This window comes from Eptesicus fuscus, chromosome 1 (genome assembly GCF_027574615.1).
Source record: "Eptesicus fuscus isolate TK198812 chromosome 1, DD_ASM_mEF_20220401, whole genome shotgun sequence".
Taxonomy (NCBI): Eukaryota; Metazoa; Chordata; class Mammalia; order Chiroptera; family Vespertilionidae; genus Eptesicus; species Eptesicus fuscus.
The window spans coordinates 123,078,293-123,103,376 of record NC_072473.1 but is presented as its reverse complement, the minus strand read 5'-3'; the positions used below and the strand labels follow the sequence as shown (position 1 = coordinate 123,103,376).

At 41.0% G+C, this 25,084-nt stretch overlaps 1 protein-coding gene and 1 non-coding gene across 2 annotated transcripts in view; both read right to left on the bottom strand.

The window, feature by feature from the left end:
* Positions 1 to 1,683: 1,683 nt before the first annotated feature.
* NKAP (NFKB activating protein) overlaps positions 1,684 to 25,084 on the bottom strand; it is a 30,712-nt gene continuing 7,311 nt past the window's right edge. Inside the window, exons 3-9 of the mRNA XM_008160923.3 lie at positions 11,153 to 11,223; positions 10,828 to 10,968; positions 9,026 to 9,089; positions 7,760 to 7,869; positions 7,586 to 7,661; positions 6,512 to 6,661; positions 1,684 to 1,883 (exon numbers count right to left, since the gene is read on the bottom strand). Coding sequence (XP_008159145.1) covers positions 1,709 to 1,883; positions 6,512 to 6,661; positions 7,586 to 7,661; positions 7,760 to 7,869; positions 9,026 to 9,089; positions 10,828 to 10,968; positions 11,153 to 11,223 — 787 coding nt within the window. The 3' untranslated portion in view covers positions 1,684 to 1,708. The remainder of the gene's footprint in view (positions 1,884 to 6,511; positions 6,662 to 7,585; positions 7,662 to 7,759; positions 7,870 to 9,025; positions 9,090 to 10,827; positions 10,969 to 11,152; positions 11,224 to 25,084) is intronic.
* On the bottom strand, positions 4,138 to 4,266 carry LOC114229401 (small nucleolar RNA SNORA11). Its single transcript, XR_003615483.1, has one exon. It is a non-coding gene; the product is annotated as a small nucleolar RNA SNORA11 (small nucleolar RNA).

The following is a 25,084-nucleotide window of genomic DNA, read 5'->3' as shown; positions in this document are numbered from 1 at the left end:
ATAAGAGAACAATCTCATTCAGTCTTTAGGAGCCAGTAATAAAAAATAATGTTCTCAGAGAACAAAAATTTTAAATGGGGATTGTAAATTTAGGTTTTATTATACAGGGAAGTAGATTAGGACTCCCAAATTTGGGATCTAGTTTCCTTTTAACTTTTGGAAAAAATAGATTTCTTAGACTAGACAGCAATGATGATAAATATAAATAACTTCAAATTCAGGGGTCATAAATGTTGCTACATGCCAAGTGGCTGTTTCGTTCATTAGTTATGGGTTAAAGGTAGACATTTTCCTAAAACATGCTAAATAGTAAAGCTTCTGATCTATGCTTTGAAATCTAACTGCCTAAAAAAAAAAGGAAAAGAAATCTGACTGCCTTATTTGAAAACCTTGAAAAAAATACTTTAACCCTTTGCACTCGCTTGCTTTTTTCTCAATTCCTTTTTTCTAATGCTAACCGTGTGAGTCACACTCGACATCTGAGTGCAAAAGGTTAAACTATTCTAAGGGGAGAGGAGAGGGCATTTTATAACAGCAGAGTCAGAATTTCCTTACCATCCAGGTAATTTAAATTTATCCTTGGCACATAATAATGCAGCTCAAAACAATCAACAAAAACAACCCGAGCTTCCACTGTCCCCTCCCCCTTCACTCTTGTGACCTAATGACTAAAATTGAACATAATAGGGAAGAAAAAAGATTGTAATCTCACAGTCCCAGAATTTTCCATTTCTCCAAAATATACTAGTAAAAGTCAATAGTAGCCATAAAAAAGTGATAAATTGAATGGGTTCTATATAAAATTAAAGATAAAACTGCATGACTGATGTAAAAAATAAACTGAAAGGTTTATGTAAAGGAAAGACAAAATTACATAAAGGACAGGCAAAAATGTTTAATATAATTTTAGCTTCATCTTTATAAAACAACTAAGTTAAAGTAATAATTCAGTATATTTTTCCGTATTAAATGCCTGACCACAGTTGACTCCCATTCATTTCTAGTATTCAAATTATGATCCAAGTACAGCTTAGATGAAAATAATGTACTTACATTGGCACAACAATAGACTTCCCAATATTTTATATTTGGAAAACACACTTAACCTGTTAAGAATTTTTAAAACTAATGTTCACATTTTCAATTTATTAAGTCTGTGGGTTAGTTTGCTTTGGGCTTGTTTGTGGGTTTTAGGGTGAGGGTAGGGACTAAAATCAAAATACATTTTGTTCCAGGCAGATTTTATATTGTACAATAAAGTCAATCTTCAAATTCCAGATTTGCTTTTTTTCAGTAATGCCTTAATTTTGTTAACAAAACTGGCCTCCTGTGTGTTTCTATCAATCCATTTATAACACATTCAACATAGAGGAATAATAATTTCCCCCAAGTTCAGTTGGGGCGGGGGTGAGCACTGTACCATGGTGTGAGACAGTGAAACTTATTTTTCATTTCACTGACATCTCTCAATGTCACCTCCCCAAATATAGTAGGATTTCATTCACAATTTGGATTTTTCAACCACGAAGTTTTAATCCAAAATATTCCAAAGTTATATCAATAAGCAGCTTTTTATTGAAGGACTGAAAGAATTAAATAGAAGGCACAGTAGCACTGTAAAGCTTTCCAGATCATAATAACCTTTTTGTATGTATATATGGAACCCAGACTTTTTGTTGAAAATGTCTGCTGAACAATCTGAAAATCTTTATTTGTCATCTTTCCCTTTAGTTTTTCTGTATACCATCTCTCGAAAACTGGCCAGAATCTTGTTTTCTCTCTTTCGTCTCTCTTCTTGGTTAAAGGATGCAAGAGCTCTCTTCTCATCAGCACTATAGATCTGGTTCTCTTTCCGTAGTCGCACAGCCTCCATTCGGCGATGCCTGGAGATAATTTCATTTTTGGTTTAATTTCTCAGTAATTATTCTCAGAGTTATTCTCATCATTCCTCATTAATCCTTTTTCTTTTAAAATATATTTTTATTGATTTCAGAGAGGAAGGGAGAGGGAGATAGAAACATCAATGCTGAGAGAATCATTTTTCGGCTGCCTCCTGCACACCCCCTACTGGGGGCCGAGCCTCCACTCTGAATGTGCCCTTGCCAGAATCAAACTGTGACCTCCTGGTTCACAGGTCGACGCTCAACCACTGATCCACACTGGCCAAGCACTAATCATTTCTTAATACAGAGTGGTTTACTTAAAAATACGACAAATAGAAACTGTTTTTGTAATGGGTTATATTTTCAAAAGATCATTCATTTTATCTGCCGTGTCCTTTGATTTATTTCTAGTATTCAATCAATGATCTCTGATGTCCTGTCAACATTGTGAATGTCATTAATTTCAAATACTAAGGGCATAAGTCTGGTTCTGCTGTTTCCAGTAAAACAACCAGTGCTGGGGCTGACCAGCAGACCTTGAGCGATGGATGAACAGATTGCTTTGACATACGTTTCTGTGAAAGAGAGGCTAAGGGATTAGTTTGCTTTAGGAGCAAATAGCCCTGTTCACCTGCCTCCTTTGGCTTTTATTGTAACAACAGCTTGAACTAAAATTAACTATTAGATACTATTAGTAGGGTAAACATCCTTGAGAAAGCACATGCGTCCTTTAAGCAAGGACATGTCTAAATAAACACCCGGGGGCTCAGACTTGTTTGGGAAAGTCAAGGCAGGGGCTGCCACCTTTGGCAAGGTCCCCCAGAGGCCTCCGTCCTTTCAGAGATTCCTCCTTCCAGACCTTCCAACCAAGTCCCATGCTTCCCCACAAATCAGAAACAAGCAAATTATATTAAACTTCCCAGGTGATATGTGGAATTGGCTTTTGTGGAATTAATAATAGGATAGATGAAAGATGTAAGCTGTCATCAATTAGGTGGAACTTCTTCAAGGTTCAAATTTATCATAGAACCAAAAGGACCAAGTCTAAATCTACAATTGAATTTAACTCCTTTAGCAGCTCAAAGAAAATAAAGAAGGGATTTAGCACAAGATACAAATCAGTAAAGTATAGAGGCAGGGGCAGAGGGAAACTATTACATCTTCAAAAGGTTATTTAGAAGGAAACCTTCATGAAAGCCTGACTCTCTTATGTATATATATCCAATCCTATACAGTCAGTTCAAGATGAAGCTTGAGCTTTTCTAGAAAAATAGAGAAAACTGAGTGAGAAGAGGGGAAATCATTTCAGGTTAGTGCGAAAGTGGGGGGAGTGGCAGGATGGAGAGTCAAGGAGATGACAATGTATTTAGGTTGCTCCGGGTACAGTGAGTAGTTTAACTGGAACAGGAAGTGCTATGTGAATGATGCTGTAATAAACATCTATGTAAATATCTCCTAGTACATGGGAATGAGTTTTCTCTTGGGTATCTAGGTATGGAGTTGCTGGGTCATAAAAGTTTATGAATGCTCAACTTTCCAATATAATGTCAGACTGTTTTCCAAGGTGGTTATACCCATTTACACCACCACTAGTAATATTTAAGAGATCCTGTAGATCCACATCCCCTCAAATGCTTGGTATTGTTAGAACTATGAACTTTTGTTTATCAAATGCAAGCAAAATGGTATTTTAAGTGTGTTCTTAATTTCCATTTACAATGATAATGAACATCTTTTTATATATATACTAGAGGCCCGATGCACAAAATTTGTGCACTGGGGAGCGGGGTGTCCCTTAGCCCAGCCTGCACCCTCTCCAATCTGGGATCCCTGTGGGATCGGGCCTAAACCAGCAGTCGGACATCCCTCCCACAATCCGGGACTGCTGGCTCCCAACTGCTTGCCTGCCTGCCTGATTGCCCCAACCACTTCTGCTTGCCAGCCTGATCACCCATTAACCACTCTGCTGCTGGTCTGGTCATCCCTAACTGCCCTCCCCTGTAGGCCTGGTCGCCCCCAACTGCCCTCCCCTGCAGGCCTGGTCCCCCCAACTGCCCTCCCCTGCAGGCCTGTTTGCCCCCAACTGCCCTCCCCTGTTGGCCTGATTGACCACAACTGCCCTCCCCTGCTGGCCATCTTGTGGTGGCCATCTTGTGATGACATGGGTGTGGCCATCTTATGACCACATGGGGGTGGCCATCTTGTGTGAGAGCATGACAGTCAATTTGCATATTACCTCTTCATTATAGAGGATATATATAGGGCGTAATGTCACAGGAAGGTCATGGTATCCTGCCACCCGTGAGGAGTAAGCCCAAGTTGCTGTTGGATGTGTTATACACAGAGGAGCCATTATTCAGGCACTCTGCTCTCTCCACATCCACCATCTTTAAAATATGTATATATTTTTAGTTGATTTCAGAGAGGAAGGGAGAGGGAGAGAGAAATAGAAACATCAACCCGGGCATGTGCCCTGACTGGGAATCAAATCCATGACCTCCTGATTCATAGGTGGACACGCAACCACTGAGCCACACAGGTCGGGCATGATCATCTTTTTATGTGTTTATAGGTCATACATATTTCTCCTGACAAATGCCTCTTTGTATCATTTTCCCACTTTCTTTTTTGTTTTAAATATATTTTTCTTGCTTCTTTCTTATCTTAGCTTGGAAGTTGTCTTTTTACTTATTTTAAGATGCCTTTTGATGAACAAAAGTTCGTACTTTTAACCTAGGCAAATTTATCAATATTTTATCTTATGGTTATTCCATATTTTTGCCCTTAAAAAAACACTTCCTCCACCCCAAGTTCTAATAGATATCTGCTCATATTTTATACTGAGGATTAAAGTTGTTTTTGACATTTAAGTTCTTAACCTAGCTGTACTGATTTTTAAATGTGGTAATATAGGGTTCTACTTTCATCTTTTCCCATACACATAACCATTTTTTTCCTGAACCATTTACTGAATAGTTCCTTCTTTCCCCGGTGATTCTATAGGCTATCTCTTTCATATCTCTAAGTTCCTACATGTATGGCTCTGTCCCTGGACTCTATATTTTATTCCATTGAACAATTCATTTGTTCCCCAACACTTCTGAAAGTGCTGTAAGCTTCATAATAAGTCCTCATATCTGGTAGGGCAAGTCTCATCTTCCTCTTCTTCAGAAGTGAACAGGCTATTCTTGGCCCTCTAGTCTAACAAATACATTTTAAAACCAACTTACTAAGTATCACGAAAAACTTTGTTGTGATTTTGATGAGAACTTTACTGAATCTACAGATCAATTTGGGAAGAACTGATAACTTTACAATATTGCCTTTCTGTCCATGAACATGGTATCTCTCCATTTATTTCTATTTTTTAATGTCTCTTAATAATGTTTTATAGTTTTCCCTGTAGAGGTCCTAGACATTTTTTATTAAGATTTATTCATGCTGGGCTGATGTGGCTCAGTGGTTGAATGTCGACCCATGAATCAAGAGGTCCTTGGTTCCATTCCCAGTCAGGGCACATGCCCATGTTGTGGGCTTGAACCCCAGTAGGGGTGTGCAGGGCAGCCGATCGATGTCTCTTTCTCATCGAAGTTTTTATCTCTCTATCCCTCTCCCTCTAAAATAAATAAAACATATTTAAAAAATATTTATTCCTAAATCCTTCATATTCTCTGATACTATTACAAACGTTGTTTACTTTTTATTTAATTACATTTTCTAGTTGTTTGTTGAAGATGCATAGAAATGAAATTGATTTTTGTGTATTAATCTTATATACAACCATTTGTTAAACCCTCTTATTATTTTAATTTATCTCTAGGTTCTTTAGGATGTTCTATATAAACAATCCATATCATTCACAAAAAATGACTGTGTTATAGCTTCATTTCCAGTCCTTATGCCTCTAATTTCTTTTTATCTTATTGTGCTGATTCTCAGATATAATATTCTTAAATGTTGGGCTTCAGAATTATAAGATTCTGGAAGTACTTCAGGGGTAATGCAAATATTTGCCTCCAATTTTATTTTAAAATACGTATCTACCTTTAGAAGTTTATAAAGTTTTTAAAAATACAAACTTCAGTTTGATCTTGGTAGAAATGCCCTTTTCATTTTCCTTGTTCTTTCTGGTACTTTGCTTTCTCTTCCCTAATTTTATATTTATTCCCCCATGCTGAACCTGATGTCTGTCATAATCCTTTTCTGCTCTTCATTCTCAGAGTCCACAGAGAACGAGAGAGTCCATGTTTTCTGAGTCCACAGAGGCAAACTTAGAAACCAGGAAACATTGTTTTATGAAAATACTTTCCTCGTGAGGCAGTAATAAATAGCTGAATTTAACTATATCCTCCAGAGGACAAACTATCTGTACCAAAATATGAAATAAGAAAGGATACTGGAAAGACTGATTCTTTGACACAGCCGAGTTTGAGGCTCAGTTTCATACATGCTTAGAATTTTAGACAACTACATTTATATTAATAAAACCAGTATTAAAACAATATTTATACTTTACTTTTCATTAGGAATGATCACTTAATGAAAATCAATCACCAAATATAAACCTAGTAGTGAGAAAGAAGGAAATGATGTAATCATAAAAATTGACTTCAATGCCAAGAACGTACCTGCTACCACTCATTACATAACCCGAGCATTCAAATGATGCAATTTCTTCACTTGTCAAACCAATTTCACCTCTTCGTGGGATACGTTTTCCAGCTTTTACATATTCAGCCATAGCTGCACCTTCCCCAGGTAACAGAGCATGGCCATAGCTACAAAGTAATTCAGAATTCAGAAAAGGTTCATTATAAAAACCTCATCATCTAAAGAGAGCACAAAAATTCATTTTCTCTCAGCAAACATTAGGAATAACAATTGCTGAGTGGAAGCATGTTACGAAGCCCAATATTAATTAATTTAATTAGTAACCTATGTAACTAACCCAGAAGTGCAGAGATATTTTGGAAGAATAAAAGAACTGGTGTTAGTATGTATAGATTCATATTTTACAATTATGGATAAATTTATCCCTACAGGTACTGCTTTTACTGCTTCTTTCAGCGAATTTCTTTTCCTTTAAAAAAAATAAAGAAATAATATAGCTCAAATTTAACATACTGTTTAGCCTTATAACCAATAATAACACAGTAACAATTTTCTATTACCTTTCATTCAAGGGGACTTTAAAACCTATCATCCCTTCATTCAATTCATTGAACAATTCTTAAATACCTACTAAGCAAAAATAATCTCTGATCTTGTAGGATTTACATATTAAGAAGAATATAATTTAAATACAATGTAGAATATATAATACATATCACAAAAGAAATAGAAAATTCTATGAGGATTAAAGGATGAAAGAGGGGTAGGAACCACACCTACTTGTGGAGGTACTGGGAATCAGCACATGCCCCTCCTATTTAAATGGGCTTTGAAGGATGGTAAGGGTTTTAACAGGAAGAAATTTAAGGTATTGAAGAAAACAGGGCTGAGGAAAATAGGGAAAGCCTGTTGGAGGAAGAAATAAGGGAAACAAGGCACAATGTGGGAAAGTGCACAGTAAACACAGGAAAATTTAGTTCAGCTCAGTTGGAACCTGGGGTATAAATGAGGGAGCAGAGGGAGATAAGCTTGGAAAGGAAGTTAGGGGCCTACTTTTGGGAAGCTACTTTGTAAATGCACTGTCAACTTACTTCAGAGGTTTATCATCTTGAGAGGCAAGTGTTTTTGGAGCCTCTGGGCCAATTAAATCTGAGGGTTCTTCAGGCTCTGCATGAAAGATGTTCAGAAAAATAATTCACATTTTGACAAATTGGTTAATTTAATGTTTTATCTGTTCTGAGTCAAAGTCTATCAGAAGAACCTACTTGATCGATCCTTCCAGGGATTCTCCAGAAACTCTTCTTGGGAATCTTTAGAGCTTGAGTCACTGGAATCTTTTCTGCTCTTCTTAGACTTCTTTTTCTTGTATTTCTTCCTGTAATTATTATAATTTGAAACAAATTGACTTAATATTCCCATGTTAAAGGGTACATTATTTTTTTCAAGGCAATGAAAAGACTGATTAAAATTATATGAATTCTCAGCTTATTCAAACTTTTTAGAAAATTTTAATTTAAAAATCTAACTTATTTAACCAAATTGTTTCACTATAAAAAATATATCCCTAAAGGGAAAAATGAAATAAAGTTCTCATGATATAGAAAGATAACAGAAATAAAACAGTTTAAAAAACAGCTCTTACCAATTTGAGCATCAATAATTTCAAGTGTAATAGATTAAAAAACTTTAAACATGTATCATGTATCAATACTTGGGTTCATAATGATGTTAAAATAACCCAGCTCATTATTTAAAAAACTCATAAAACAAAAAAGATAAGCAACTGGGGGGTAAGAGACCAACCAAAGGACTTGTATGCATGCATGTAAGCATAACCAATGGACACAGACAGTAGGGGTGTGAGGGCCTGTGCTGGGGGGTGGGAGCGGACTGGGAGAGGTCAATGGGGAAAAAAGGAGACATGCTAATACTTTCAATAATAAAGTATTTTTAAAAAGTAAGCAATTATCCTGTCCTTCCTATATAAACTGTACTTCGGGGTTGCCAAATAGTTGATGAGGGTAGGTTTCTCTTATAAATACAGAGGACAGAACATGTTAAAAGGACATGATAATACAATCAGCAAAATCCATACTGCAGGAAATTCTACAGGACGAACGATTTGATTTCTTCAACAATTTGCAAGAACAAAAATAGGAGAGGATAGAGATGTAAGAGACATATAAATCAATGGCAATTTATGACATTACTTGGAGCCTGATTTGAATATACTGTACAAAAAACTATCAAGAATTGAGAGATTGTTAAATATTTTTAGTACTGTAGTTACGATGTTTTTTTTTTATTTTTTTTTTAAAGAATGCCTATCTTTTAGAGAAACATGGTGGTTTATGGATGGAATGATATCTGGGATTGGTATCAAAATAATGGGAGGGGGGCAGTAGAGACTGCCCATGAGTTAGTAATTGTGCAAGCTGGGCAATAGTTACATGGGGGTCATTTTACTGTTTTATGTAATTTTATATATATTTGAACTTTTCCATAATAAAAATTAAAGAAAAAAAACTGACGATCTGCGTTTCTTCTTCTTTTCCTTTTTCTTGGCTTTCTTTGATCTTCTTTTTGTGTCTTCATCTGCAAATGAAAGCACATTAGAAATTTTTAAAAAATTTAACTCTATACCCCCGATACTTTTGAGTAAATATCCCATTGCTGTTCTATTTGTTGTTACACAGAATTAATTAATTCATTTATTGCTACTTGTCAGTAAGTGTGCTAGGCACTGGGGACACAGAAATTAAAGTCACACTAAGTTGGTGATATGGGGTATTATTTTTGTTACATGAAATAACATATTGTTATTAAATAGGAAAATGTCACAGAAAGAGATGTATACAGAAATCCTTGGGGTAGCAGTGTGATATTTGTAATTTACATAGACTATCTCAGAAAAAAAATATTTGAAGCAAATATTTCAAAATACTAACAATTGTTAAAATCTAGGTGATATGTATATGGTTTTATGCTATTCTCTTTACTTTTCTGAATGTCTGGGTATCTTCATGATGGAAAGAGAGAAAACCCTATGTGTGTTTGGGGGGATGCTTTCCAGGAGCTCAATATAATGGAAGAGAAAGAGGTGAAGAGATAAATAGAATCTGGAGTGATAGGGGGAAACCTGGGGCACTCTGGGCCTACAGGAGTCTCAAAATCAGGCTGATATGGAGAGGGTAGTTGAGGAACTGTTGGCCAGGCAAAGGTGACTCTAAAGCTACTTGTTTTTAAAATTAATTTCTAAAGAAAAAACAATACAATAAAATCAGTTTTATTACAAAAGTAATGCATGCTAATTGGTGAAATGAGTAAGCCAAGCCATATGCAGGGAGAGACTGGCATTGCAGGCAGGCAGACTATCTGTATCAAGTAACAAAATCAAGAGAAAGAACATGGGATATTGAGGAGACAAAGTAGTTCTCAAGCTACAGAGGATGCTCTGAGGGAAAGTGAGAGAGTATATGTGATTAGAGTGGATTAATCAAGGTCTGAACTTTACCCTGAAGGCCATGAAGAGCTACTAAATGAAGCATTTTAAGTAGGGGACTGAGATATTCAGATTTGTGCTTTAACACGTTAAGCGCCAAGCCTGTTTGGTCTTTCTTTCTGTTTCAGTCACCGGTGACTGACATGGCGCTTAACATGTTAAGAAAGTCCAGTCTTCCAGCAATGAGGAAGAAAAGTGACAATGGAGGCTAGGCAACCCAGGTGACATGAGAGGAAGGGGTACCTTTGTGTAATGTGTCCTTAGAGGAGGCATCATCTGTCAATCATTAGCCAGGACTGGGCACAAAAAAGGTGGCTTTTTGATGCGTCACCCACAGGGGTGTCTTCCTTCCTTAAATCAGCTGCCAGCCTGAAGGGGAACCTTTTGAAAATCGCACAAAGGTTCCCACGGAGTGTGAGAATTACACAAAAGAGCTGCTCCACTGGGCTGATGCAGCCCTGTATGGCTTGGTTTGGCACCACACGCCTTGCAGCCCAATCCCAACTTGGTTCAGTGCCACAGGCCTTGTACAACTACACACAAACAATCTAGAGTCACTCTGCTTAGGTTTGAATCCAAAATGTGTGACCTTGAGGGTGGTACTTTAAGCTGCTCTGTGCCCCCCTTTCCCCATCTCTAAGATGTACGCTACAGTTACTGTGTGGATTAACTAGCAAGGACTTAGTAGGGTGCCGGGCACAAAGTCAGTAAGTGTTCATTAAAAGACTCTTGACTATTATTATTGTTTTTAAGAAACTACTTCTGAAATAAACTTTAAGAAGTAAAAGTAGTTTTGAAGGGAGGCTTGCAGAATGATGTTGACTTTCTTACCACTGGAGTCTGTTTCAGAATCAGAGTCACTGTCGCTATCGTCAGAATACTTCTTGTGTTTTCTTTTAGATGATTTTTTCTTTCTCCGTTTCTTGGACCTTTCTTTTGAATGACTAGACTTCTTCTTCTTCTTCTTTTCTTCTACATAAAATACAAATAAAAACTAACGTCTAAAGAAGTATTACTGAATACCAATTTTACTGTATCTGAAATACTGAAAAGGAATGTGGTAGACAATTTGAACAAAATTAATGCCTAATGTTCAACTATTTATAAACTTATTTTTAAACTTCTAAATAAAAAAGCTCTGCATTTAAAATAATACCTTCTGAAGTAGAAGCTGAAGTGGTGCTTTTCTTTGGCTCTTCATCCTCTACTGGTGTATGTTCATCAGAGCTGAATTTAAAAAAGATGGTTATAAGAATCAGAAAACAGGTGGGCCAGTCAAGATGATGGAATAGGTAAACATGGTACTTGGAACTTCCTACAACCACATCAAATTACAACTAAACTACAGAACAACCATCATTCAGAACCACCTGAAATCTAGCTGAACTAAGTCCTACAACTAAAAATATACAGAAGAAGCCACATCGAGACTGGTAGGAGAGGCAGAGACACTGAATGGGCTAGTCCCACACCCACGTGTGGCAGTTAAAAATTGGGAGGGATACCTTGGATGCAGAGTTCACCCCTGAGAAGTGAGGGGTCCACTCCCACACCAACCCCCCCAACCCAGGGTTCCAGTGCCAGGAAGAAAAGGTACCATAACTCCTGGCTCTAAAAACAAGCAGGGGTTGTGCTTGAGTGAGAGAAAGGGTGCTGGAGACCCAGGGATTCCTCTTAAAGGGCCTACAAATGGACTTACTCAGACTCACTCACTCTGAGTTTTAGCACTGGGGCAGCAGCTCAAAAGGCATCAGGGACATATGGGGAGAAACTAAATTCTCAGGGCAAGGGCTGGAACTTCCTACAACCACAGCTTTCTCCCAGACAGAAGTAGTGGCAGAGGCCATTGTTCCCTTGATGAACGCTTGCCACACAGAGCCAGCAAGTGGGTGCCATATCTGAGTCTCCATCAAGCTGACTAAGAATATTTGCTCTGCCTGGTGATTTCCTAAGACCGCATCCCTCCCAACTTTCAGACCCACCAAAGCCTTTTCCAGTGGCTTTGCTCTGTTGCCTCATGCTTTGAGGCAAATCTAAAATCTCTCAAACAAGCAGCATCTGGCTTCTTTGTATCCTGCGTCTCTTGCTAAGTGGTACCAGGCCCAGCACTAGTGATAACTAGACTTGGTTTGCAGCTTGGTCTCTCTCAGGTACCTCCAAGACCAGCACAAGTAGCAGCCACCTGCAGTAGCTCATGTCAGTGGACCCAGGCAGGGCACAGGCTGTGGCTGACCATGCACCTTCCAGGAGGCCCCAGAGACAGCATACCTGGTGGACAGCTTCATACCATGCTGGATTATATCCCAACTACCTTCACGAGTGACACACTCAAAGGGTGGGTTCAGCAGACACCAAAGCCCCATTGAAGTAAGTCCTGTTCTGTGGGGTTGACCACTGCACAGCAGCTCCTCTGCTGTACTTATAGCTGGTCCTTGCAGCCGAGTGGCCTGAGGGTGCGGGGGTGGTCAATCCCTCCCAATGCCGTGCCAACAGCAATCAAGGCTCAATTACAACAGAATAGTGCACACAGCCCATGCAGGGGGTGCATCTGGAATACCAAGCTTAGGAAACCAGGAACACTGTGCCACTGTGCCCTACTAGATACCTACTACATGAGGCCACTCTACCAAGATTGGGAGACATAGCAGCTCTACATGATACATAGAAATAGAAACAAACACAGGGAGGCTGCCAAAATGAGGAGACAAAGAAACAGGTCCCAAATGAAGAACAGAACAAAACTCCAGAAAAAGAACTAAGCAAAATGGAGACAAGCAATCTACAAGATGCAAAGTTCAAAACACTGGTTATAAGGATGTTCAAGGAACTTAGAATTTCAACAGCATAAAAAAAAGGACATGGAGCCCTGGCTGGTTGATCAGTGGTTAGAGTGTCATCCTATAGACTGAATGGCTGCAGGTTTGATTCCTAGTGAAGGGCATATACCTCATATATAGGCTCAATCCCCGCCCCGATCAGGGCATATGTAGGAGGCAACCAATCGATGTCTGTCTCTGTCTCTCTCTCTCTCTCTCTCTGTCTCTCTCTCTCTCTCTCCTTTCCCTCCTCTCAGGTGAGGATTAACAATAAAAAAGGACATGGAGCCTGGCCCGTATGGCTCGGTTGGTTGCAGGACTGACGCTGGTTCTATTCCTGGTCAGGGCACATGTGGGAGGCAGCTGATTGCTGTTCCTCTTTCACACTGTTTCCCTCTCTCTCCCTCTCCCTTCTTCTCTCTCTTAAAATCAAGAAAGAAATATCCTCAGATAAGGATTAAAAAAATAAGGACATGGAAACTATAAAAAAGGACCAGTCAGAAATGAAGGATACAATAACTGAAATGAAGAATAAATTACAGGGAATCAACAATAGAGTAGATGAAGCAATGAATCAAATTAGCGATTTGGAAAATAAGGAAGCAGAAAACACCCAATCAGAACAACAAAAGAATTTTAAAAAAATGAGGATAGTGTATGGAGTCTTTGGGACAACTTCAAGCATACCAACATTCGTACCATGGGGGTGCCGCAAAGAGAAGAGAGACAGCAAGGAACTGAAAACCTATTTGAAAAATATAATGATAGAAAACTTCCCTAACCTGGTAAAGAAAGTAGACATAGAAGTCCAGGAAGCACAGAAAGTCGCAAAAGTAAATTAAACCAAAGAGGCCTTATACCAAGATACATTATAATTAAAATGTCAAAAGTTAAAGACAAGGAGAGAATATTTAAAAAAAAATTTACTTATTGGTTTGAGAGAGAGAGAGAGAGAGAGAGAGAGAGAGAGAGAAAGAGATTAATTTGTTGTTCTACTTATTTATGCATTCATTAGTTGATTCTTGTATGTGCCCTGACTGGGATCAAACCTGCAACCTGGGCATATTAGGACACTGTTCTAATCAACTGAGATACCTGGCCAGTGCCAAAGAGAGAATCTTAAAAGCAGCAAGAGAAAAGCAGTTAGTAAACTATAAGGGAGCTCCCATACTACTATCAGCTGATTTCTCAAGAGAAACTTTGCAAGCCAGAGGGATTGGCACAAAATATTCAAAGTGATGAAAAGCAAGGATCTACAACCAAGATTACTCTATACAGCAAAACTATTATTTAGAATCAAAGGACATATAAAGAAGTTCCCAGACAAGAAAAAGCTAAGGTGTTCATCACCAACAAATCAGTATTACAATAAACATTAAGGTGTCTTCAAGAAGAAGAAAAGACAAAAAATATGAATAACAAAATGGCAATAAATACATTATCAATAATTACTTTAAATACAAATAGATTAAATGCTCCAATTGAAAGATGTATGGTGAACCTTGGCTGGGTTGCTCAGTTTGTTGGAGTGTAATCCTGTACACCAAAAAGTTGCAAGTTCAATCCCTTGTCTGGGTACGTATGGGAAACAACTAATCAATGTTTCTCTCTCACAATGATGTCCCCCCCCTTTCTCTCCGCCCCCCTTCCTCTCTTTCTAAAATCAATAAAAACATATCCTCAGGTGAGGATTTTTAAAAAAAAGATATACAGTGACTAAATGGATAATAAAATAAGACTTTTACATATGCTATCTACAAGAGACTCACTTCAGATTGAAAGACACACACAGACTGAAAGTAAATGGATGGAAAATATATTTTTCTGAAAATGGAAACAAAACAAAAAGCTGGGGTAGCAATACTTAATATCAGACAAAATAGACTTTAAAGCAAAGGCTATAATAAGAGACAAAGAAGAATCCAGCAACTTCACTTCTGGGTATTTCTCCAAAGAAACCCAAAACACTAAATTGAAAAGACATAGAGCCCTGGTGGGGTAGCTCAGTTGGTTAAAGCATTGTCCCAATATGCCCTTGGTGGGTTCAATCCTCAATTAGGGAACATATAAGAACCAACTAATGAATACATAAATAAGTGAAACAACAAGTCAATGTGTCCCTCAAATTAAAACTAAAAACTAAAAATAAAAGATATATAATCCATGTTTATTGTAGCATTACTAATAATAGCCAAGATATGGAAACAACCTGTGTCCATCAATAGATGGCATGGCCCATCCAGTGTGGATCAGTGGTTGAGCGTTGACCTATGAACTAGGAAGTCACAGCTGAAGTGCCAGTCAGGGCACATGCCTGAGTTGTGGGCTCAATCCCTGGTAGGAGGCAGCTGATCAATGATTTTCTCTCATCATTGATGTTTCTGTCTCTCTCCCTCTCTCTTCCTCTCTGAAATCAATAAAAAAATATATATTTAAAAAGATGAAATGGATGGACCTAGAGGGTATTATGCTAAGTTAAATAAGTCAGACAGAATTTAAAAAAAGCCAAATGATTTCACTTATATGTGGAATCTAAAAAACAAATAAGCAGAACAGAACAGACTCATATATACAGAGAACATTTCGATGGTTACCAGATGGGAGAAGGGTTGTGGGGATGGGTAAAGAAGGTGAAGGGATTTAGAAGTACAAATTGGTAGTTACAGAATAGTCAAAGGATGTAAAGTATAGCTGAGGAAATATAGTCAATAATTATATATGGTATCAGATGGGTACTATATTTATCAGGGTGATTACTTCATAAGTTATATAAATGTCTAATCACGAGGTTGTACACCTGAAACTAATATATTGTATGTCAACTGTAATTTAAAAAGAAAAAAAGAGAGAGAAACCAAGATGGCGGCATAGGTAAACACCTGAAATTGCTGCCTCGAACAATCACTTCAAAACTACAACTAAAAGACAAAACGGACATCATCCAGAACCACAGGAAGGCTGGCTGAGTGGAAATTCTACAACTAGAAGGAAAGAGAAAAGCACACTGAGACTCAGAGGAGGTGCAGGAGTAAAGTGCAGAGGTACAGAGGTGCGCGAGCGGAAAGGGCTGGCAACTGAGTACGCGGCTGTCTTTTTCTTTTTTTTAACAATGAAAAATTTTTAAATGTAAGAATATAGCTGTTTTGCGGTTGTCTTTTTCAATCGGGAGGGAGACAGAAGTTCCCGACTTCTCTGAACTCCAGTTCCGGGCGAGACTCTGGGGACCCAGACTCATACAGGGAAAACTGGACTGGCTGGCAGTGGGTGGAACTCGAGGGTGGCTTTCTCTCAGAGGTGCTTGCAGAGATTACTGAGGGACACTGAGACCCGGGCCTCTTAGGGCAGGGCTAATGGTCAGCCATTGCTGTTTGCTCCCCCTGAGACTCCGCCCCATCCAAGCTGTGTGCAGAGGCTTTTGCATATGAATGACCTAGCCCTTTGCAATCTAAAATTACCTAACAAACTGCAACTGGGTCAGAGATACCCAGAACATCCAAAAGAAGGCCCAAAGCCCCACAGCACCTTGCACTGCTTCACAGCTGGGCCTCATCTGGGCACCTCCAAACCCCAAAGAAAAGGAATCTGCAGATATCTCCATAGCTCCTGCTGGGTGGCCTCAGATAGAGGCTAAATTAGCACCTCCGTAGAGATCGAAGAGCCAGTGTACCCAGTGGTCAGAGTAGGATCATCTAGATTACAACTCCTCAGATCCATAAGGGACACACTCAGGGGGCAGACTCAGGGAGCATCAAAGCCCCTCTGAAGTAAGTATTGCCCCATAAGGGTGGCTCCAGCACAGAAGTTCTCCTATCGTAGACACAGCTGATTCTCACAGCCAAGCGGCCTGGAGGTCAATTCCTCCTAGTGAGACCAACAACAATCAAGGCTTAACTACAACAAGATTGTGCACACAGCCCACAAAGGGGTGCACCAAGAGTGTCCACCTCAGGTATCTGGGGAGCCTGAGCCACTGGGCCCTATAGGACACCTACCACACAAAGCCACTCTATCAACTCAGGGAAGCAGCCAAAATGCGGAGACAAAGAATCACTTCACAAATGAAATGGAGGAAAGCAAAATACTGGATATAGAGTTCAAAACCATGGTTATAAGGTTTTTCAATAATTTTCTAGAAACTGCCGATAAATTTAGTGAGATCCTCGAGGATATGAAAAAGGACCAACTAGAAATTAAGCATACACTGATTGAAATAAAGAATAATATACAAGAAAGGGTGTTGGATTTTGTCAAATGCTTTTTCTGCATCTATTGATATGACTATGTGATTTTTTTCCCTCAATTTGTTTATGTGATGTATCATGTTTATTGATTTGCGGATATTGTACCATCCTTGCATTCCTGGGATAAATCCTACTTGGTCATGGTGTATGATCTTTCTGATATACTGCTGGAGCCGATTTGCTAGAATTTTGTTGAGGATTTTGGCATCTATGTTCATGAGGGATATTGGTCTGTAATTCACTTTAATTGTGTTGTCTTTATCTGGTTTTGGTATTACAAAATACATATCTATCAACAAGTGAATCTAAAAATCAAGTGAATAAAAAATCTAATTAACAGAATAAACTGGTGAATATAATAGAATCAGGGGCATAGAAAGGGAATGGACTGACAATTCTCGGGGGTAAAGGGGTGTGGGGGTGTGGGAAGAGACTGGACAAAAATCGTACACCTATGGATAAGGACAGTGGGGGAGGAGGGTAAGGGCAGAGGGTGGGGTGGGAACTGGGTGGAGGGAAGCTATGGGGGGAAAAAGAGAAACAACTGTAATAATCTTAACAAAAAAGATTTATTTAAAAAATAAAAAGAAAAGCATCAGAAAAGTAATGAAATATGGACGACTGAGTATAAAAATATAGACTTAAAATTTTTCAGTAACAAATGATTTCCAAGAAACATTAAAGCAAGCACTGGACTGCTTTTCTAAGAGTACAGTTAAAGGATTTACCACCTTCATAATAATACTAGAGGCCTGGTGCACAGATTCGTGCAGTGGTGTGGTCCCTCAGCCTGGCCTGCAGGGATCAGGCTGAAACCGCCTCTCCGACATCCCCTGAGGGATCCTGGATTGCAAGAGGGCGGTTCTTGGGTGATGCACCCCGGAATTGGGCTCCCTCCTCTCTGGTTCTGGGTACGTCACCCGAGAACTGAAGCTGCCAAGTCACTGCAGCTCGGCAGCTCCTGCATTGAGCGTCTGCCCCCTCTTGGTCATTGCGCATCATAACTACCGGTCAGATGGTCGAACAGTCGGATGATCGCTAGGCTTTTATATATATATATATATATATATATATATATATATATATATATATATAATAATTATTTACCCTTGCATAATGCTTTAGAGTTCACAAAGTGCTATTCCAACTGAAAGTAGAATGTAAGATTTATATTTTCAGAAGAAACCTCAGAGAAAATGTAGGGAACCATAAGGAAAGATGAAAGAAAATGGAGATAAGAAGACTTAGGGAAGACATCATAATTTTATTCTATGTGTGTAAAGGACATATGGCAGAACAGCAACTGTCTGTCTCCCTAGAGCAAGAAGAACCTGACATACTACAGTGTAAACACATTTCATTCTGTTGTAGATAATTTTGCAAATGAGTATTATAAAAATTCTGTAATAGCTTAGAAAAGGAATCCCTATCCTATATAATAAAAGGCTAATATGCAAATTGTCCCCTTGAGAGTTCGACAACCAGGAGTTCGACCACTCGCTATGACATGCACTGACCACCAGGGGGTGGCATGGAACGAAGGAACGCCTCTGCCGGCAGCTGGAAGGCCCCAATTGGCCCTGATCGCCAGCCAGGACTAGGGACCTTACCCTTGCACGAATTTCGTGCACCAGGCCTCTAGTATCATATAATCTTTTCTTTGAAAGTCACATCTGAAATAATTTAAATATTACTTAGAAAATTATTTTTAGGGTTCTTTCCAATTCTAATTCTTTGAATTCAGATTCTTCAAAGCATTTCACAAAGATATTTGTTAAGAACAAGTTTCAGATAATAATGCTTTATCACCCTATCACAAATTACAAGTTTACCTGTCAAGCCCATCGTTTCAACTCAACCTAAAGTAGACACAGAAACAGGTGAGAGGGAAGAAGAATCTTATGAACAGAATCAAAGAGAAAAAAAATAAGAAAAATGAAAAAGGATTAATCTTTTAGATAGTATCTGACACAGGAAAATGAAACAAAACCTTATCAGTATATTCATTGTAAAAAAATTCATTTGGGCCCTAGCTGGTTTGGCTCAGTGGATAGAGCACTGCCCTGTGGACCAAAGGGTCTCAGGTTCGATTCTGGTCAAGGGCGTATATCTTGGTTGCAGGCACCTCCCTGGCCCGGGCCCTGGTTGCGGCTTATGCAGGAGGCAACCAATCGAACTGTTTCTCTCATATCAATGTTTCTCTCTTTCCCTATCTCTTCCACTCTCTCTAAAAATCAATGGAAAAATATCCCCGGGTGAGGATTAACACACACACACACACACACACACACACACACACACACACACTTCATTTGGGAACAGAATAGAGAGCTCGGAAATAAACCTACACATACATGGTCAATTTGTATACAACAAAGGAGCCAAGAATATAGATTAGGGCACAAGTAGGTTTACAATTGTGAGCATGGGGAACACAGAGTTTATTCTTGCATTACTATTTATTAGCTATTATGTTATTTTCCATGTAAATAACTGTAAACCTACTTTTGCCCACCTCTGTATAAAAATATCAAATCATTATGTTATGCACCTGAAACTAATATAATGTTGTATGTCAATTACCTCAAAAAGTCCCTTTGTAGATCAACAACAATACAGTCGTAGCAGGGGACTTTAACACCCCACTGACTTCACTGGATAGATCTTCCAGGCAAAAAACTAACAAGGAAACAGTGACTCTAAAGGACACACTGGATTAGATGGATTTTAATTAACATTTATATAACATTTCACCCCAAAGCTGAAAATATACATTCTTTTCAAGTGCACATGGATCATTCACAAAGACAGACCACATGTTAGGACACAGCACGAGTCTCTACAAATTCAAGAAGATTGAAATCATATCAAGCATCTTCTCAGATCACAGTGGAATGAAATTAGAACTCAACTACTGTAAAAACACCCCAAAACATTCAAACACCTGGAGGCTAAATAATACGTTATTAAAACAATGGATGGGTTACCAACGAGATCAAGAAAAAAATAAAAAACTTCCTGGAAACAAGTGAAAATGAACATACAACAACCCAAAATCTCTGAGTCACAGCAAAAGCAGTCCTGAGAGGGAAGTTCATAGGACTACCGGCCTACCTCAAAAAACAAGAAAAAGCAACAATAAACCATTTAACCCTACAACTTAAAGAACTATAAAGAGAGCAACAAGAAAAGCCCAGTGTAAGTAGAAGGAAGGAAATAATAAATATTAGAGTAGAAATAAATGACACAGAGACTAAAAACAAACGAACAAACAAAAAACCAACACAAAAATCAATGAAACCAAGTGCTGGTTCTCTGAGAGGATAAACAAGATTGATGAACCGTTAGCAAAATTCATCAAGAAACAAAGAGAGAGGACCAAAAATAAATAAAATCAGAAACAAAAGCAGGGAAATAACCACTGACACTACAGATATAAAAAGGATTTTAAGAAAATACTATGAACAGCAATATGCCAAGAAGCTGGGCAATGAGGATGAAATGGACAAATTCCTAGAAAAAATTATCTCCTAAAACGGAATCAGGAAGAATAAAAAACCTAGATAGGGCAATAACAACTGATGAAATAGAAACAGTAATAAAAAAAAAACTCCCACCAAACAAAAGCCCTGGTACTGATGGCTTTACAGGGATGTTTCACCAAACATTCAAGGAAGAACTAACACCACACTCCTCAAACTATTCCTAAAAGTCCAAGAGGAAGGAACACTTCCAAGCTCTTTTTATGAGGCCAGCATTATCCTAATTCCAAAACCAGATAAAGACGCTACAAAGAAAGAGAATTACAGGCCAATATTCCTGATGAACATAGATGTTAAAATCCTCAACAAAATATTAGCAAATTGGATCCAGTAATACATTTAAAAGATCATACACCATTAGAGGTAAACGCCATTTCAAATTAGGACGTCTCCATCGCACAAGCACCAGCTGGGGTGAACTGGAGCGGACACAGTGTCGGAAGCGGCCAGGAAAGTAACTATGGTGTGCAAGGAGGTTTCAGACTGGGACACCTGCTGCAGCCAAGAGCCCACCCCCGAGCGGGTGGTGCAGCCGAGTCCCAGGAGAGGAGCCGAGCCTCTGGCAGAGAACTGGTCCATTGTCCCCACCCACGCGGGGCTGACAACGACCAATGACAGTCAGTGGACGCTCGCGTCCAGTCCCCCCCCCCCCCCCCCCCCCCGCAACACTAACCGCCTCCACAGACGCCGGTCCTTCGGGCCCTCCTCCCCGAGCACCCGTGAGCTTTCAACTGCGGGCGCCAAAGCCGCGCTCCCACACGTCTCCCGATGACGTCACAACGCCTGTCACAACGCCTCCCACAGCGCGCGCCTGGAAGTCCGGCAAGCCCCAGCCCCCACTCGGTTTGCGAGCAGCAGGGCATGGTGGGCATCTAGAGCTGTGTAAGGCGGCGGCTTCTCTCAGAGCCTTCAGAGGGCCGCCCTGTGAACACTTCAAGACTCGATCTCCTTAGCTTAGCTTGTCTCACGTTGAGGGATCTCTCGCGGCCTGTTGTCTCTGACAGGCATCTGTTCCAGCCCAGCGGTTGCCAACCTTGGAAACCCAGTGTGGCCCTTGGAGGATGACCCGTTTTGGTCCCCTGCTCCCTGTGGAGTGGGCGGGCTGACAGGTGAAGCCAGAGGACTTCAGCTCTACTCCTGTGATGCTCTTAGATAGCAGGTTCAAGAACTTTGAGCCTGTCTCCCTGCCTGAGAAATGGGGAATCCACCGTAACTCTTCCTGTGGTGTGAGCTGCTCCCCTCTGCAGGCTGCCCTAGAGCCCTTTACATTCTTAGGATACTGACCACCCTGTGTGAGCCTCTCCTCCCCTTCAAACTTCCCCGGAAGGCAGGGCCCTGTCCTCCTCACGCACAGGGTCTGACATGCCCACAAGGCTTAATTCGGGTTTGTTTATGGCCTGGTAAGCCTTCCACTGGGTTCTGGAGGTGGGAGCTGCCCTTGGGCCCTGCTGCTTCTGGAAGGCTCTTGAGCAGTAAACAGCAGAAACAGCCTTGGATTAGAGAAAGGGTGGGCTCCAAGTGCCCATCAGCAGATGAGCGGATAAAAAGCTGTGGGACATTTATACCATGGAATACTATGCAGCAGTAAAAAAGGAGGATCTCTTACCCTTTGAGACAGCATGGAGGGACCTGGAGAGTATTATGCTAAGCAAAGTAAGCCAGTCAGAGAAAGACAAGTATCACATGATCTCACTAATACTGTGGAATCTAATGAACAAAATAAACGGATGAACAGAGTGTTTCTAGAGACGTGGAAGCATGGAACAGAGTGTAGAATCCCAGAGGCAAGGTGGGGGAGAGTGGGTGGTTGACAAGAGATTAACCAAAGAACTTGTATGCATATATGTATAACCTATGGACACAGACAATAGTGTGAAGGCCTGGGGTGGGGGCAGGTGTGGGCTAGAAGGGATCAAGGGGGGGGGGAGGGACATCTGTAATACGTTCAACAATAAAGATTAAAAATTAAAAAAAAATCATACACCATGATCAAGTGGGATTTCTGCTGGGATGCAAGGCTGGTGCAATATTCAAAAACCAATAAATGTGATACATCATATAAAGAAAATGAAAGACAAAAATCACATGATCACATCAACAGACACAGAAAAAGCATTCGACAAAATCCAACACCCATTTTTGATAAAAACTCTCAGCAAAGTGGGAATAGAGGGAGCATATCTCAACATGATAAAGGCCATATATGACAAACCTACAATGAACATCATACTCAATGGGAAAAAATTAAAAGCATTTCCTCTAAGAACAGGAACAAGACAGGGATGTCTGCTTTCACCACTCCTATTCAACATAGTACTGGAAGTCCTAGCCACATTGATCAGACAAGAAGAAGAAATAAAAGGCATCCAAATTGCAAAGTAGGAAATAAAACTCATTATTCGCGGATGACATGATATTGTACATAGAAAACCCTAAAGCCCTGACTGGTTTGGCTCAGTGGATAGAGCATTGGGCCGTGGACTAAAGGTCCCGGGTTCGATTCCAGTGGAGGGCATGTACCTTGGTTGCGGGCTCGATCCCCAGAAGGGGGCGTGCATGAGGCAGCTCATCCATGTTTCTCTCTCATTGATGTTTCTGACTATCACCCTTTCTCTCTGTAAAAATTCAATAAAAATACAAAAAAAGCAAGAAATATATGCTGAAAAAGAAAACCCTAAAGACTCCACCAAAAAACTAGATTTAATAAATGAATTTGGCAATGTAGCAGGATACAAAATCAACACCCAAAAATCGAGGGCTTTTTTATTCACCAATAATGAATTCTCAGAGAAACTAAACAAACAATCCCATTTACCATTGCAACAAAAAATTAAGATACTCAGGAATAAACTTAAACAAGGAGGCAAACTATAGTACTCAGAAAACTACAGGGTGTTGAAAAATGAGAGGGAAGAATATATCGTATTCATGGATTGGTAGAAGCAACATCATTAAAATGTTCATATTACCCAAGGAAATCTATAAATTCAATGCAACCCCTATCTACACTAATAAAAGAGAAACATGCAAATTGACCATCATTCTGCTACACCCAGCAGACAATTTGGAGTGAGTATGCAAATTAACCCAACAAAGATGGCAGCAGCCATGGAGCTGGAGTGAGCAGGAGGCTTGGGTTGCCCCCGGCAATGGAGGAAGCCAAGCTTCTTGCCCACCCTGGCCACCTCTGAAGGAGGGGCTGGGAGCCTGGGTCACGGGGTGTGTGTGGCCAGCCTGAAAACAGTCCTCAGCCCCTTACCCAGGCTGGCCACACCCCCCATGGAGTGAGGGTCCCCGCTGGGGGGCTTGACCAGCCTGCAAACAGCTATTAGCCCCTCACCCAGGCTGGCCAGGCACCCCAGTGGGGACCTCCACCCTGAAGGGGGTGTGGCAAGCCTGAAAACGGCCCTCAGCCCCTCACCAGGCTGGCCACGCCCCCCCAGCAGGGACCCTCACCCCATGGGGGTGTGGCTGGCCTGAAAACCACCACAGGCCCCTTGCCCAGGCTGCCCCATGCCCCAAGGGAACCCCCACCCTGATCTGGGACATCCTTCAGGGTAAACCAGCCTGCCCCCACCCATGCACCAGGCCTCTATCTACACTAATTCTACACTAATAAAAGGATAATATGCTAATTAGACTGGGAGACCTTCCAGGAAAACTTCTGGACGTTCTTCTGGACAAAGCCATGGTGGCGGGGCTGAGGTAGAAGCAGTTAGACGCCAAGAGGGGAGGGCAGTTGTGGGTGATCAGGCCAGGATAGGACGGCAGTTGTGGGTGATCAGGCCAGTGGGGAGGCCATTGGGGGTCATCAGGCCGGTGGGGGGGCAGTTGGGGGTGAGCAGACCAGCAGGGGGTCCAGTTGGGGGCAAGCAGGCCGTCAGTGGGGGTCAGCTAGGGGTGATCAGGACAGCAGGGGGGGCAGTTCAGGGTGAGCAGGCCAGCAGGGGGGTAGTTGGGGGTGAGCAGGCCAGTGGGGAGGGGAGGTGGGGGTGAGCAGGCCAGCAGGGGGGGCCAGTTGGGGGTGAGCAGGCCAGTGGGGAGGGGAGGTGGGGGCAAGAAGGCCACCAGGGGGGGCAGTTGGGGGTAAGCAGGCTGGCAGGGGGGCAGTTGGGGGCGAGCACACTGGCACGGGGGGCAGTTTGGGGTGATCAGGCTGGTGGGGGGGGCGGGGCTGTTAGGGGTAAGCAGACCAGAAGGGGGGCCAGTTGGGGGCGAGCAGGCCATCAGTGGGGGTCAGTTGGAGATGATCAGGACAGTGGGGGGCAGTTTGGAGTGAGCAGGCCAGCAGGGGGGCAGTTGGGGGTGAGCAGGCCAGTGGGGAGGGGAGGTGGAGGCAAGCAGGCCAGCAGGAGGGGCAGCTGGGGGTGAGCAGGCCGGCAGGGGGGCAGTTGGAGGTGATCAGGCTGGCGGGGGGGCATTTGGAGGCGAGCAGGCCGGTGGCGGGGGGCAGCTGGGGGACGAGCAGGCTGGCAGGCAGAGTGGTTAG